This window comes from Dipodomys merriami, unplaced genomic scaffold (genome assembly GCF_024711535.1).
Source record: "Dipodomys merriami isolate MVZ:Mamm:240054 unplaced genomic scaffold, mDipMer1.0.p SCAF_8, whole genome shotgun sequence".
Taxonomy (NCBI): domain Eukaryota; kingdom Metazoa; phylum Chordata; class Mammalia; order Rodentia; family Heteromyidae; genus Dipodomys; species Dipodomys merriami.
The window spans coordinates 30,486,008-30,502,530 of record NW_027206401.1 but is presented as its reverse complement, the minus strand read 5'-3'; the positions used below and the strand labels follow the sequence as shown (position 1 = coordinate 30,502,530).

At 41.5% G+C, this 16,523-nt stretch overlaps 1 protein-coding gene across 1 annotated transcript; it reads left to right on the top strand.

Annotated features, from left to right (window-relative positions):
- Nucleotides 1-3,636: 3,636 nt before the first annotated feature.
- On the top strand, nt 3,637-14,731 carry LOC138819275 (sodium-dependent glucose transporter 1B-like). Its single transcript, XM_070010672.1, has 4 exons — nt 3,637-3,946; nt 6,182-6,350; nt 6,991-7,107; nt 8,362-14,731. Exons 1-4 carry the CDS (start codon nt 3,839-3,841, stop codon nt 9,582-9,584), a joined length of 1,617 nt encoding a protein of 538 aa, XP_069866773.1. The 5' UTR covers nt 3,637-3,838; the 3' UTR covers nt 9,585-14,731.
- Nucleotides 14,732-16,523: the final 1,792 nt, after the last annotated feature.

The window sequence follows — 16,523 nt, the reverse complement described above, 5'->3', positions numbered from 1 at the left end:
TAAGAGTTTCGAAGTCTTCACAGCTCCAGTTACTCAAAAGTCCAAGTTCAAAGTCTACTGTGAGATTGAAAACAAATTGTTTGCTGTTAGCCCCTATTTAAAAAAATTACATGCTTCCAAGAGACAATGGTATGAGCCAAACATGCTCATTTCCAAAGGGTGGAGAAGATAGTAAGTGAAACCAGGCTCATCAAGGTTAGCATTAAACACTGTAGCTCTGGATCTGGTTTTCTAGGTTCCACAAGTTTGGGGGCAGCCAAACCATGATGCCCTTATCAGATACAGCCCATGGGGCTTGTCTTGGGCTGGGAAAGGAACCTTGACCCGCTCCCCTGCTGTCTAGTCTCCTAGATTTTCCTTTGTAATCTCAGTGGAAGGCTCATGGCCCCCATAACTTTGTATTCTTCATGCCTACAAATCCATCACCATGGGAATCATACCAATGGCTAGCAAACAAAAGGGTGGGGGTGGAATGATGGGGATGAAAGGGGATTTCCTGCGCAGTCCTGTGTGAGCAGACTGCAAGGAATTCACACTTTTACACTCTTGAGAGTATAGTGGCTCTTGCCATTTCCTGAGATACCCTCAAAGCATCTGTGCTATTATTCTTGGGCAAAGGACTTCGCTTCCTCTAAAGGGTCCAAGACTCTTTAACAACCTCATCCTCCTCAGCTGAAACTTAAAGCTGACTCTTTTTCTTGTCAAACTGGAAGCTTCTCAAGTGTGCTCATTTTGTTCCCAATTCTCACTGTAAATATAACTAAAAGCAGCCAGCAACACACAACATGCCTCTGTCTAAATGCTGTGTTATGAAATTTCCCCCACCAGATAGTCTCTCACCTTTAAGCAGCCTCCTACAAAGTATCAGAGCATGGACAAAATGTAGACATGCTCTTTGCCAGAATGCGATATGAATGCTCCCCAGTGAAATTCCCAGCCCTGCCCTCATTTCCATCTCGAACCTCATCTGCAGAGCCTTTACCTTCCACATTCCTGTAAGCATTCTGGTCTTCTGAGGTCCCATCAGAACCAGCTGATAAGCTCTATTTACAATATTACAGGGCTTCCGTAGCCCACAGCTTTCAAATTTTCCAAATTCCCTCTGCATACCAATTTCAAAGGCTTCTGAGCCACATATTCAGATATTGTCACAGCTAAACATATGATACAACTGTTAGGAGGTGGCTTTATTTTGACTCACAATTGCAGAGGTTTTAGTCCCCGGTTGCTTGGCTCCATTGTTCCCTGCACCCCTGTCCCCCCATACACACACGCACACCACATCATCATCATCATCATCATCATCATCATCATCATCATCATCATCATCATCATCATCATCATGGCAGGGTGCATAAGAGCTGCTCACTTCATGGTAGCAGGGGAAGCTAGGAAGGAACTTGTTTTTCTAACTGAATGGATCCGTCGCATCCATCCCAGGGGACCACGCAGAGGCAGGCAGGCACAGGAGAAAGATTATTACAAGATGTATTATTAGAGGAGCCATATCCCCCCTCCCCCCCCACCCCGAGAGAGCACATGGCGGCCTCCACTGTCTAGGTAGCAGCAGGGTCTGGGGGTAGGAAGTGAGGTAGATGGGAGCTCAGGTGGGTCTGGGTGAAGAGAGGGAGGGAGCCCTGGAAACTCCAGGGCTGGGAGAAGCTCCTGGCTTGCGTGGAGCTGAGGACCAAAGGTGGGCATAATGCTTACACTAACAAAGCTTCTCACTGAACCCCACTAGCCTATGAATCCCTAAGTGGATTTATCCATTCATAGTCATAGCCTATATTATCCAATCACTTCTCAAAGGCGCCACCTCTGTACATTGCTGTATTCTGCTTCAACACCATGAGCTTCAGAGGGACATTTAACATCCATAGCACTTTCCCATAGGTTCTTACATTGTACAATTGTTATGCTATGTAACAATACATTTCATAACAGTTTCCCATACTTATATATACTTTATGAAGGTAAGAACTATCTCTCATCTGTGTGCACTGTTTTCTGGACAGTTGGCATAGCCTAACACTCCATATTCTTTGATCTCTCTGTACATTTGCATTAACAGTTGTTTTTCACTTCAGATCCTCAGCAGTACAAAAAATAACACATTTACAAATATTATTTCAACTAAAATTAAAGATCTCATAGTACTAACTTCTGAGGATCCTGCCTCTAATTTTTAAGGTTTTGTTTGTTGTCTGTAACATCTTAGTGAGACCTCTCTAAAATTTTGAGACACAAACACTTTGGAAATCAGCATAATAATCTTATAATAGTTTAAGCAGGCAAGGAGGGCAAGAACTAAGGTAATTGGAATTGACAATTGGAAGCAGATATGGATAAAGCTGGAGTGCTGAAATATTTACACTAAGTTTTCTTTTTCTTTTTCCTTTTTCTGTTGGTTATTTTGTTGTTGTTGTTGTTGGACTCAGGGCCTGGGGTACTGTCCCTGAGCTCTTTTGTTCAAGGCTAAGCATTCTACCACTTTGAGTCTCAACACTTCTTCTGGTTTTCTGATGGTTAATTGGAGATAAGAGTTTCACGGACTTTCTGCCCAGGCTGGGTTTGAACTGTGATCCTCAGATCTCAGCCACCTGAGAAGCTAGGATTATAAGTGTGAGCCAGTGCCAGGATTATACTAAATTTCTGGCAGCCAGTGTGTGTGTGTGTGTGTGTGTGTGTGTGTGTGTGTGTGTGTGTGTGTGTGTGTGTGTGTGTGTGTGTGTGTGTGTGTGTGTGTGTGTGTGTGTGTAAGATAGAGCAGGGGGGATGGTGGAAATGCTATCAAGAGCTAGCTCAGTGCTCAATCAAATAAGAAAGTTATTTCAATAGAAAAAAGGAACATTTTCATCTCCTATTGAGATTTTTTCCATGTGGTAAAAGAGCAAAGGGAAACAAACTAAGGTTTCATAAAAATGTAGTCTTTCTCACCCTGCACAACTACTCTCAGTAATCCAGAAAATCTATGGCTTAATCTATTTCTGCACAAACATTCTATTATCTGAGTTCAGGCCAGTGAGGGCTTGTAACCCAGATTCTTTTCTCGAGCTAAAGTTACAGTGTTATGGAAGGCCAGTGATTCGCGGACTGATCTTGGCGAGTTGTTACTTTCTATGTTTCATCTTCCTAACTGTAAGCAGAGCACAGAACTATGGTGGAAGGCAGTATCTCTGTGAAAATTGAGATATTACACTTAGGAGCTCACAATGCAATTAAATAACTGGAGACATTTCATACGCAAAGAAAGTTTTTAAACATTTTATTTCTAAAATTAAGTCTCTTGAGATCCCTTCCCCCCTGCCCCCTCGCCGCAGCAAACCCGGGCGAGGCGAGGTCTCATCTCGCAGTTTCAGGCCCAAGTGTCCTTACAGCTTCTGAGCTGCATCCGACCCTGAGATTCCGCTCTGTTCCAAGGGTGCAGCTCCAGGTCTGTCCGCCAAGGGGCGCCGTCCGCAGGCTCCCAGAACTCTGCTTAGAGTAAATACCCTGCAAAGGCAAAGTTCTAGTCATTCAGAGAACCGCGTCAACTTCCGGTTTGAGGATCACACCTGGTTGGCCAATGCACTTCTCCTTCCCTCCACCCCCAAAGTGTGCGCGCAGGCGCCCTGCAGCGCGGAGGGCCGGGCCCGGCATCCGGGCCGCGCTCCAGGCTGTACCTGCAGAGGTGGTGGCTGGGGGCGCTGTGGGCGCGGGGCCGGAGCTCCGTTCCGAGCCCCGAGGTTTGGTTGCATCGAGAACCCGCGCGATCTCCGGGGCCGCCGGGCTGGAGCTACAAGTGGACTTCCGTGGGCCCGGGGCTGCCGGGCAGCGGCTGCTCCAGGCCGAGGCCCCGATGGAGAATGCGCCGGAGACGGCGGGGGGCGCCCGGCGGAACGGCCGCGGCGAGCGCCTGCTGCTCTGGTTCTCCACGGTGACGCTGTACGCCGGCTTCCTGGGGCTGGTGAGCGCCGGGCTGGGACCGCTTTCCCCGCGGGAGGCGCGTCCCGCCTCCCGGCCGCAGGTGTGGCCGGGGCTGCGTTAGCCGGCCTGGGCCTCGCTCTTGCCTTCGGGGACGTGGGCGCAGCAGCCATCGCCACGGCTCCTTGTAGCCGGGAAGCTAGCCGTCCGGATCATGGTGTCCAGCGCCGGCCGGGGTTAAGTCTCCTGGGTCCGAGGGAGAGAGAGCCGGGGCTTCGCGGCGCGGGCCGCAGCCCGCTCCCTCCAAGCCCTTACCTTAGCCATGGTTTACGCAGAAAAGCGGCTGTTGCTTTTCTCTTCCGGGCCACCTAACCATAGCCCCTGCTGACCCCTGTGGGGCTCAGGAGGCGTGGGAAGTGACTTTCCAGATTGCACGGCAGGTTCAGAGGTCGTCTCTTAACCCTGCCTCCACGCGGTTGAAATCCAGCCTGCAGATCCCGAGAGCCAAGGAACAGAAATGCTCGGTTGGATCATTGGTGACTCCGGAGTGTTGGGAGGGAGAGACGATCCCTTCGGAGCAGTTCACAATCCCAGAGAGTGGGGTTTGTGTCCCAGAATCTTTTCACGGTGGAAGCGAGGCTAGAACTCGCGGCAGATGCCTGCCGAGGTCTCGGTGTACCGGCTCTTCTCTGGCCTTTGAAGACATGGAGTACTCGGAGTAGAGCAGTTCTCAGGCTCCTTGTCCCCGAGGCCGGCTGGGGCCTGTGCTCAGCGGGTCCTTCGTTTTGGCTTGTTCCTGCTTGGATAGAAAGTCCATTCTTCACTTGGAGTAAAACAGTCAATTAGAATCCTCGAAGGGTTTTGTGTGTGTGTGTGCGAGTTTTCTGAAATGAAAATCTCAGTTCTTGCTAATAAATAGTACATTTTTTTTGTTAAAATTCTATGCATGTCCTTGTCCTATTTGCTGGGAAAGTCTTTCAGACTACTCCTTCTCGACGATCATGGATTGTCATTGATGAACAATGTAGATTAGGAAGTATGCAAATGATTTCCTGCACGTTGGACATGTGTATTTCAGAGGAAGGGACCTCAAGTCGACCAGAAATTGCCATTTGATGTGTCATAATTTCAAACTTATTTTTTTACATTTTAAAATTGTTAATATTAAGGTGATGTACAGAGGAGTTTATGTTGCATAAGTCAGATAATGAGTACATTTCTTTTGGGGCACTGTCACCTAATTTCATGTAGTATTCAGAGTAAGAATGTATTTTAGGATTTTTTTTTTGCTACACCTTATTACTTATTAGTTAATGTAGTTAAGGTGTTGTCCAAACTAAAGGGAGTTGTAACAGAAGATTTACCTTTTTTGGGTGGGCATGGTGATATACATCTGTAATTCTAGTACTCAGGATCACGAGTTTAAAGCCAGTCTGGATTACATAGAAAGACTCTGCAAGAAAAAAAAAATAGAATCCACTTTCTTAAAACTAAGAATCATGAGAAGAAAAACGTGGGAATTTATACCTCTACAAATAATAATACTAGCTGGGCACTGGTGGCTCACACCTGTAAACCTAGCTAAGGTCTGAGGATCGTGGTTCAAAGCCAGCCTGGTCAGGAAACTCCATGAGACTCTTATCTCCAATAAACCACTAGAAAACGGGACATGGTGCTGTGGCTCAAGCGGTAGAGTGCTCGCCCTGAGCTGAAGAGCGCAGGGACAGCACCCAAGCCCAGAGTTCAAGTCCCATAACCAAAAAAAAAAAAAAAAAAATACTGTACATTTTTCCTGACTATGGGACTAAAGTCATCCCCTCTATTACATCAGTATCCTTCCTCCCAGTTTTTTGTGTTTTTTTTTTTTTTTGCAAGTCTTGGGGCTTGAACTCAGGACCTGGGTGTGTCCTTGAGCTTTTATGCACAAGGCTGGTGCTCTACCACTTGAGACACAATTCCATTTCTTGCTTTTTTAGTGTTTAATTGGAGATAAGAATCTCATAGACTTTCCTGGCCTGGCTGGCTTCCAATCATGATTCTCAGATCTCAGCCTCCTGAGTAGCTAGGATTATAGGTGTGAATCACCCATCCCTGGCTTTTTCACAGTTGTTTGTTTGTTTTTAGTAATGGAAAGGCCTTCTCTGAAACTTCAGTTACACACACACATACACACCACACACACAAACACACACACATATGTCTCTATACACATAGACATATATGTATTAGATATACATAACTTTAATGATTATAATTAAGACCTCTTTTTAAATTTTAGGGATTGAGTATTGCTATCCTGGGACCTACATTTCAAGATCTGGCCACTAATGTGAACCGCAATATCAGCAGCCTTTCTCTGATTTTCGTGAGCCGTGCCTCTGGGTATTTGTGTGGCTCTATGATTGGAGGAGTTCTTTTTGACTGTATGAATCATTTTTTGCTTTTGGGTAAGTAAATAGTAATTTTTAATTCTTTGTGCCTGTCAGTGAATTTACAACTGGATTCTAAAGATGAAAACTTGTCGGTAACTGAACTGAATGGTGTTTCAGGGTCCTCCACAGAAGCTAGGTCTCCGTGGCTCTCACCTTGGTAGACACAGGGCATCTGGGCTGAGCCACCCGGAGCCTCGATTGGCCCTCAGGTGTGCTGATGGCAGTCCTGAGCCTCCCGACCTCCAGGGGAACTGAGGCACCATGTCACACACTTGTCCCAAAGCTCTGCCCATCAGGTGTAGGGCAGGTCTCTAGGTGTGTCTGGAGTCACATGACCTCTGGGAATGTGGCCAGGCTCTCTGGACTCTGGGTTGACAGTGCAGGGCAGGGGATGGTGATGGACTGACACAGGCTGCACGTTCGTCCTTCTGTTGGTGATGAGCCCAGACTGGTGTGCTATAGCCTGGAGGTGACTGGCCACACTTTTAACAAGCTGTTGTTTTAATAGAATGACAGGTTTCATGAAAATTAAATGACATAAGGAAGGCCTTTGGAGAAAGGAGAAAAAGCTATTGGTAATGAATAAGTAAATAGTCCCTCTTATTTTCAGAGTGGAATGCATTTCTTATAGCTTACTTTAAACTTTTTTGTCCAGGAATATCAATGCTGGCTACCACAGTTGGTCTTTATCTTATCCCTTTCTGCAAGACTGCAGTACTGGTGATTGTCATGATGTCTGTTTTTGGAGCTTCAGTTGGCATTCTGGATACAGGTCAGTTAAACCTTCAGTATCACCTCTGGGATCAGGACAGATGAAGTTACACTGTCATTCATAATACTCTTCACAGAACAGGGAGTACTGAATTGGTTTTAGTGACATTCAGAACTACTGTTCTATCTGCTACATTTCTGATAATTAGGGCCTCCATTTTTGCACATCATTTGTGACATAAATGATTGTAAAGCATTTTGTTCCATAAGAGATTATGGATTTACAGGATGAAATCGAAAGAATCCCGTAAGAGTAATTATAGTAAAGCAGGCTATCATTTTGTGATGGAATGTCATCACTTTACCATAAAAGAATGAATGCTTTCATGGATGGATGGGTTTAACCATAGTTTGGTGTCATTACTTGGTTGCAGAAGCAAAAAGCTATGTCCATTTTCAATGTCCCCCACATTTGGGGCAGAGAAGAGCCTGCATGCTGTACTGCCTTCCCATGTTCCTCTTCTGTTGTGCCTCTGCAGTTTCTGAAATAAATGTTCTCCGTGTGTCATCATGTGTTTGAAAACTGAAAAGCATGTGATACGCCCCCCCTCCCAGCTTCCAGTTTTCTATGCTTCTCTGCCCAGTTTAACATTACTAGGTAGATGGTGGGAATATTTTATAACTCAGGCTTAGTTTGCTTGTAAAATGCAATCTGATTTAAAAACATCTGACTTTTTTTTTTTTTTTTAAGGACAGGCAGAGTGTTAGTATTCTTAACTTTCAGCTTGTAGGTGTTCAGACAGTGTTGGTTCAGGTTAACAAATGGGCTTTTGTTTTCTCTAATGGGCACAGCAGGATGCTGGAGATTTTAAGTCCCAAGTTGGTATTTTGAATCTATTTATATTTTGAATCTATTTATATATACATAAAACAATCTTCCTCAGAAAATCTTTCAATAGCAAGTATGGGACATTTTGGTAACTAGGTCAGTATCAATGATCAACTTTTATCTGGTAAATATATATTGTAAACACTTGTAAATATGTATTAATAATGCATGGAGTTAACACTGTTTTATAACCATGGTGTATGAATAAAAGATTGTAGAACACACTGTTCTCTAGTGGTGGTGGCTTAGTGTTCCCAAATCACAGAATTGACTCAGAGCCTGTCTTTGAAGAATGTAGACCATTACAGTGCTTAACTGATATAATACATTTTCATTTTTTTCATAGTGGGGAGCAGGGTTTGGTGTTGTGTTTTTGAAACTAAGTTTTGTGGATAACTTAAAACTTTCTCTGTGTCTCTTTGCTAGGTGGGAACGTGCTCATCTTGGCTCTTTGGGGGGACAAGAGCCCCCCGCATATGCAGGCCTTACACTTCAGTTTTGCCCTGGGCGCCTTCCTGGCTCCCCTGCTGGCTAAACTGGCCCTGGGCCCCACAGTGTCTGCTGACAACCACACAGAGCCCGACTTTCTCCCTGCAGCCCTCAATGCCTCTTCTGAAGCCACCTCAGACCCTCTACTCGCAGCTCCCCATGACATGAACTTACTGTGGGCTTATGCTTCCATAGGCACCTACATTCTCGTAGTTTCTCTCCTTTTCTTTGCTCTGTTCTGCATGAAAAGCTCAAGGCAGGGACAATCAACATCATGTGCTCAGCAATCTCGAAGAGCTCAATACCACAAGGCCCTTCTCTGTCTGCTTTTTCTGTTCTTCTTCTTCTACGTTGGGGCTGAGGTGACATATGGCTCTTATATTTTCTCCTTTGCCACCACCCATGTTGGCATGGACAAGAAAGAAGCAGCTGGCTTGAACTCCATCTTCTGGGGGACCTTTGCAGCCTGCAGGGGCCTGGCGATCTTCTTTGCCTCGTGTTTACGTCCTGCCACCATGATTGTGTTGAGCAACGTTGGCAGCCTGGCTGCCTGTTTGTTTCTGGTGCTTTTTCACAGGAGCCCCCTTTGTCTCTGGATAGCAACCTCCGTGTATGGGGCCTCCATGGCCACCACGTTTCCCAGCGGTGTTTCTTGGATTGAACAGTACACCACCATCAGTGGCAAATCTGCTGCATTTTTTGTGATTGGTGCTGCCTTGGGAGAAATGTCTATTCCTGCAGTAATTGGAATTCTTCAAGGAGAGTACCCAGATTTACCAGTAGTTCTGTACACCTGCTTGGGGTCAGCGATCTTCACTTCCATTTTATTTCCTGTGATGTATAAATTAGCTACCTTACCTCTGAGTCATCATCAAGTAGGACACAGAAAAAGTGAGGATCAGAAAGCTTTGCTTTCTAGCAGTGAGCTAAACGACTATGAAGAAGAGAATGAAGGGGAGGATGCAGAAAAATGGAATGAAATGGATTTTGAAGTGGTTGAGATGAATGATACTGTGAGTCCTTGCACAATAGAGATGTCTAGAAATATTTTGATGGAGACCACAGCTGACTTTTCCAACCAGTTTCTCTCTAGTCCGTTGCTAGTTGAGTCATCTGTCAATACTGGTGATTCCTTTGAAAAAACCACTTGCAACACATAAGTATAAAGGGCTAATTTTTACAGAATATGCATTACTACTGACATTGAATAGTCACCATGTCTAAAGAGGCTCTTGAGAGCAGAGCATTGGATTATCAGCATGCTTGGAAATCAGAATTTCTAGATCCATTTATAGCATCTGCTAAATGGTTTGAAATGCTCTGTGATTGTGAGTGACTTTGTATGGTATTATCTTGTTAGGAGACTTGTGCTTGGTTTGTGGCTCATTATAGTGGCGGTGTGTTATAGTCCCCACCTTGTAGAGAGAAGGAAGGGACATTTGTGTTTGAGAATTTGGTTAGAGAAAAGTTGGGCACAAAATTGTAATAGAGAAAAACTACAGAGTAGGGAGTGGAATGGATTTGCTGAGCAAATAATCAGGCATCCTTGTTTTTGTCAAGGTTGTTTCTTCCTCCTACTGTCCTTTCTCCTTTTTCTCCCTTCCATTCTGAGATTCTAGAAATAAGAAAGAGGACTTACATTTGTTCAGGATGTCTGCTAGGATAGTCTGTCTTCATTTCAAAGGTAAGACAAAACTGATAACTTTAAAAAAGTGCTGCTTTCTATGGTATGGATAGAGACAGGGAGATTGTGGTTTGAGAGTTTGGTCAAGTTTGTAAACCCTATCTCAAAGACCAACAGGACATGGTTGCACATGCCTGTGATCCTAGCTACTCAGGAGGTATAGGTGGGAAAATGTCATTTGGCTAATAGGGGAAAGATGAGCTCCAGACCCTGTCCAAAAAACAATCTAGAAATAAAAGGACTGTGGTTGTGGCTCAAGCAGAGGCCCTGGGTTCAATCCTCAGCCAAAAAGCCCCCTCAAACCCAAAAACCAGAAAAGAAGTTACTGCTTATGACTTCTCACTGAGTCTAAGGTACATCATTTTTAATGTAATAGAGTATGCATTGTACTCAATGATTGTTTAGTATTTGACATTTTAGTGAATTATGTATGTAGTCACATATATTTATAATTGTTTTACAATCAATGTCTCAGATTCAGTGAAATGTCACAATTTGTACAATTATGGAGAAGATACTATTTTTGCAGACATTCTACAGAGAAGTTATTTTTATATGCTTTCTAGTTGTGCTCAGATGGGATATGTTAGATGTCACTGAAATACTACTGTAGTAGTAGAACTATAAATAGGCCTTTTGTGGTCCTTGGTCTACCTCAGGAACAGAGGCTGGGTCTGGTCCTTGCTGTTTTACAATTGGATTCTCATTAGCTATGGATGATAATCACTGATAAGTACTATATACCAGGCTTATAGCTTACATTAAGGCACTGACTGTCAGGTATTGGGAAACCTATGTCACTCTTCCAGGAATTCTACTCTCTGAGTTTTGAAATACCTGGGAAATCAGGTGGTTTATTGGTATAGGAGACAGGGAAGGGACTTCAGATGACTTTTGATGTGAGTAGAATTGGTGACTCGTGTTTCTTATTTCTTCTCAAATTATGCTAAATGACATTGCATTTTTTTTTTCTGGTCCTGAGGCGTGAACTAGAGTTTTGCCCAAGGTGAATGCTTTACCACTTGAGCCACAGAGCAACTTCCGTTTTGTTTGTTTGATTTATGGAGATAGGAGTCTCATGGAGTTTCCTGCCTGGCCTGGCTTTGAACTGTGATCCTCAAATCTCGGCCTCCTAAGTAGCTAGGCTTACAGGTGTGAGCCACCAACACCTAGCTGACATTAAATTTTATCTGTTGTGATGTTTGCTTTCTCTTATCAAATTTCTATTACTTTGCTTTTGTAAAAAAAAATTTAAGTGAAATACAGTGTTTTTCTTAACCACTGCTTATTCATCTTATAGGCTGCCACATTAGTTCATGTTAGTAAGAACAACTTTTTTTTGAAGATTTTTAACCTGACAGAAAACACAAAAGAAAAACCACCTGTTGTTCTTTTTCTACTGTCTTTCTCTCAGGTAGGGACGGAATCTACCTCTGTACCGCTTACTGCTTTTTTCTGGGCACCCGTGGTATACCTCATCATGCCTCCATCATTGCCTGGCATCCCCACACTTAGTTCAAGTGTTTTCTAAGGGTCAGTTGTGTCTTGTGTGTTTGTGAACATAATGTGATCTCTTCAATTGAAGTAAAGGTGTACTGTGAGGTCTGAATTGTTTCTTAAGTCTTATATTTCAGAGATTTTCCTGAGAGTTTTCTAATAATGATGCTTTGGCTTTCTAGTTTTTATTTTGAGGTTCTTCCAAAAGGAGGTAAAATCTTTACTGCATCAACTTGAGCCTGGGTGCTGTCCGTGAGCTTTTTTGCTCAATACTAGCACTCTGGAAGTTGAGGCACAGCTCCATTTCTGGCTTTGTGGTGGTTAACTGCAAATAATCTCATGGATTTTTCTGCCTGGGCTGGCTTCATACCATGATTCTTAGAACTCAGCCTCCTGAGTAGCTAGGATTACAGGTGTGAGCCACTGGCACCTGGCTTAAATATCTTAGTATCTGTGTACAAATGGTCTTTTCAAAGGGCTGCATTTCTATTAATGACCAAAACATAGAGGCTCTTTATTTCTAATTATTATTTTCTGAAACCTGTGTTTCCTCTTTCCAGCAAAAGGCAGTACCATTAGTAAGACAGGCAATTAAGATGATTTTCCAGTTTTTTAAAAAAAGCCTTTGTCTGCCTTCTGGGTATTCTCTTTGCCTAATACACGGAAACGTTATTGTGAGGATGTGACAGTGCCTCTGCAGCAGTTTTGCTTTGCAAGCCACACTTTGCCAAGTCTTCAAGGAAGCAATGGGTGAGGTGAGAAAATATGACAAGCAATGGATTAGGTGGTGTGTGTTGTTTTATGACTTCCTCCTTGGAACCCAATTGTTAGATGTAACTCCCAACTATTTTCCTATATAAAATTAAGAACTGTGGCATTACTGGTGCTTGATCTTACTTTTTATTATAAAGCCCACATTGTTAAAGCTAACACTATTCATTGAATCAGGGAAAAAGAACAGGCATTATGTGGATAAAAATAAGTCAAGTGTGCATGCTGTCTTCCAAGATGTTAACAGGACTAAGAGAGATCTGAAATACCTAGCTTAAAAATAGCTACATATACAGTCACCTTGTCTTCCCCTTATCTGTTGATGGCAGAGCACTAATTGTTTATAGCTAGGTTTGTTTTATTCCATAGTTAAATACTTAAGGAATACTATTCTGCAATTAAGTTCAATTTAAAAGTTTAGTAGGCCTTAACAATATTCCTTTGCTTCAGCTGTTAGGAATGAAGATCACAGATGTTAAGATCAAAACCATACAGCTAGAAGACTTTACTATAGTTTATGGAGAGTTCAGGTCACCATGATAGTGTGTCTGGTGGCAGGTAACGTATGTCATCTCAGACTAACGTGTTATCAGCTGTGGACTATGGCAGTCAGTTGGGCTCTATGGTCCTCAGGATTTCCGGGTGGTCAGCCCCAGCTCCAGATGACCTCCTAGGACCAATCTTCTCTAAAAATTCGTAACTGCTCACTATTGATATTTTTGTCAGATTCCAACTTTCCCAGGGAAGTTTGAAAACGGGATCCTCACTGACTGGCAGTTTTAAAAGGCTGAGGGCAGTTACAAGGGAGCTATTTCCTTGAGGAAGGGGCAACCAAATCGATGTGCTAAATACCTTAAGACTAGGCAAGTTTAGGTGAGTCATGCTGAGTAAACCGTTATGGAGTCAAAATTGTAAAGTGAATGAATATTCCTAAATTACATGTCTTTTTTTAAAAAAAAAACAAAACATGTCTTGATACAAGGAAAACACACTAATGCTCTTTCTTTGTTCTTCCATGGGGGAAGTAATTCATAAATTGGTTAATCTGTTGAAATACTGTGTTACTATGAGATGTTATGAGCTACAATTCCTGACAGCAACTAAGTTAGAAGTGTGTCCACCCACAGAAAAACTAGTAAAACTCATATTCTCAGGACTAGTCTCAGCCTTTTCCCACAACTGCAAAAAGATGGCCAAAAGTAAGGACTATGTCAACAGGCAGGACTTACATTATATAAATAATAATGCATCCATTATATACAAATAGGATTATATATGTTTATGAACATATATATGTATATTAATACATTTATAAAGATATAGTTTATATTTGATATTAACCATATAATTTTCATAAAATGATCTGCCAACTATCTCTGTGTGAGTGTGTGTGTGTGTGTGTGTAAACCTGGTGAATGGTCAGATCAGCAATATTATGTACAGAAGCTTTTTAAAATATTGAAAATAATACATATATGAAAGACATTTAAACCTTTTTTTAAGTACTAATGTACTTTTTGCTTTCCTTCTGGAAAGTCCTGGCCTCAAGATTAATTGTATCTACACAAAAACAATCAACATTGACAATATGCCAAAAAAAAGTATATTCTTCTCTAAAGGGATGAAGGTAAAATTTTTCTTAAACTGTTTTTGTTGTTTTTTAATCCTAAACTTTGATAAGGGAAAGTTAATATGAGTCATGAAATACGATGAGCTAAATTTAAGAAAGCAGAATAAGATGTAACCAAGGTGGGTTTAGAAAACAGATGAAGGTAATTATTGAGCAAGACTAAATGACATTGCCATATTTCATTTTTTATATTTCATATTTTATTCAATTTTAATATGGTTTTCATTATTAACTCTTAAAACAAAATGATTTCCAGTTTAAAAAACAATGCGCTGACCACATAATCCTTTTAAATTTTATACAGTTATACAAATATTCTAAACACACATTTTGTGTCCAAGATGGCGGCAAACAAGATTAACTGTACAATACATAACTGTACAATACTTAAGGAGAGAAAGTATTTTGAGCATATTTAGAAGCAATAGAAATGTCTATACAAAACAAGCAAAGATGGAATAAAATTTTTTATTTTTAAAGTATTGCAACAGGCCCACAGGTTTGTAACAAAAATGTCTTTGCACAGTTCCTCACAACGCCCCATTAATAGCTAATAAAGCAAGACAGCATTTTTTTGTTTTTGTTTTTTAGAAAATAATGTTTCAAAATGCTACACATGGTACTATTTGTTTCCACAGTCTGATCAAAATAACAAATCTACTTTTGAGTCAAGCAAAACCTAGAGGAAATATACCAAACAACTTGAAAATCATTTGTATAAAAATTCATTGCACATTATTTTACTCAGTTGTTTGAAAAGTAAAAAAGTATATTTACAAAATATTTTGCAGTCAAAATTATAAATTGAATGGATATTTCTAAGTAACACATCTTGATACAGAAGTTCAAGGAAAACACACAAATGGTATTTCTTTAAGAGGTTTTCAAAGTGTTCCTTCCACAGGGAAGTAAACATGATCTGTTCAAATGGATTTACAAGGTGGTACACATACTGGAGGCAAATCCAACACCTGCTTTATAAAACAATGTGAAAGAATGAGGAATTTGTACATTGTAAGAAGTGAGTTACTCTGAGATCAATGAGTGTAACTTCTAATTCAGTTAACATAAAAGTCTTCATAGTCTTCAGATAACAGACAGACAATGAACATCCTTGATGAAAGTTGAGGAAGCACCATGCATGACAGCTTAGTGGTAAACACTGAACAAATAGCACCTGGAATTCTGAGACATTAATAATTTAAAACTGGTCTAGTAATTGCCGGAGATATGGTGCCTTGGATAATTCTCTATTTACTCGAGAGAGTTTGTAAAGTACTGGGCAGTTCAGAGAAACACATGGGATATGTCGGTCAAAGGAACTTGTACAGTTCTTGCATATCTGTAAGCATAAGAGAAATACATAAAACAACAGGAAAACTAATATTTGTGTAAATAATGAAATTTTAAAATAATCCATCCTAACCTACTACAAGATTACTGGCAAACACACAATACAAAATAATGCATTACAGAAAATTTCTTTAGTTTTTATCTTTCAGAAGCCTAGCCTACCCTATGGGCAAAACATTGCTAAAGGATGTTATTTCACATAGCAGTACAAAATTTTCTAAAGAGACATTTCATTTGAGAGATTAACTTTCATTTACAATAGAACTCTTTAAATTCACACAGAATGGTAACTTTCCAGCAAGATAATCACTAGAGATATCTGACACATTTTCCTTCCCACAAAGAATAAACAACAGTTCAATTAGAGTATCTGATGGGAGCACTGGTGTATGCTAAGGAAAGGGCAAAGAGGCTGAGCAACATGGAGATTCAAGAAGGCCTTATATAAAGAGAACAAAGCATCCTTCATTTTCTAAGTTGTCTTCCTAGTTGGAACCAGTTTAGATTTCTCACCATGGGAAAAAGTTTAAGGAGGCCCATAGAAACTCCCATAGTCCCTGACCCTAGTTTTGGGAGCTGCTGGGAGTTTACATGACTGCACTGTCTTAGAAAAGTTTATTTAGGCCATAATGGACCTGGGCTGATGAAGCACAGAAAGCAGCTTGGCAACCAGCCCCATAGATGTGTACAACTCCACTCAACTGGACCTGAATTAGAGACATGCCTCTGTGTGTTCTGAGGTTCCTTGAAACAGGTTTGCCCTGAGGCTACAGAACTGCCCAGCAAAGCCAGCATATCTGGGAAAGCTCTGGCCAAATGGGAGGCCCAGCCCCATAAAACCTGCTGCTGTGGCCACTGAGACACTCATTGCTGATACTGAGTATAGCTGAGGAAACTACAGAGAGGCTAGAATATTCAGAATCATGTATTAGGACACATCTCCAAGAGAAGGTTTTTCACTATGAAAAACATAAAACTGATAGAAATAACTTATCAGATGTTACTGTAAAGACAATTAAAAGGCATAAAAACAGCAAGCATATGATTTCTTTAAGGGAATACATGAATTCTCTAACAGACCCTAAAGAAAAGTAAATCTATGAAAGGCCTGAAAAGGAATTTGAAGTATTATTTTAAGTTTAATTTTATTTTTTAAGTACTGAG

Coding starts and splice junctions, on each gene's coding strand:
- LOC138819275 (XM_070010672.1), top strand. CDS start 3,839: ATGGAGAATGCGCCGGAGACGGCGGGGGGCGCCCGGCGGAACGGCCGC. Junction 3,947..6,181: donor ACGCCGGCTTCCTGGGGCTG/GTGAGCGCCGGG, acceptor TTTAAATTTTAG/GGATTGAGTATTGCTATCCT. Junction 7,108..8,361: donor AGTTGGCATTCTGGATACAG/GTCAGTTAAACC, acceptor TCTCTTTGCTAG/GTGGGAACGTGCTCATCTTG.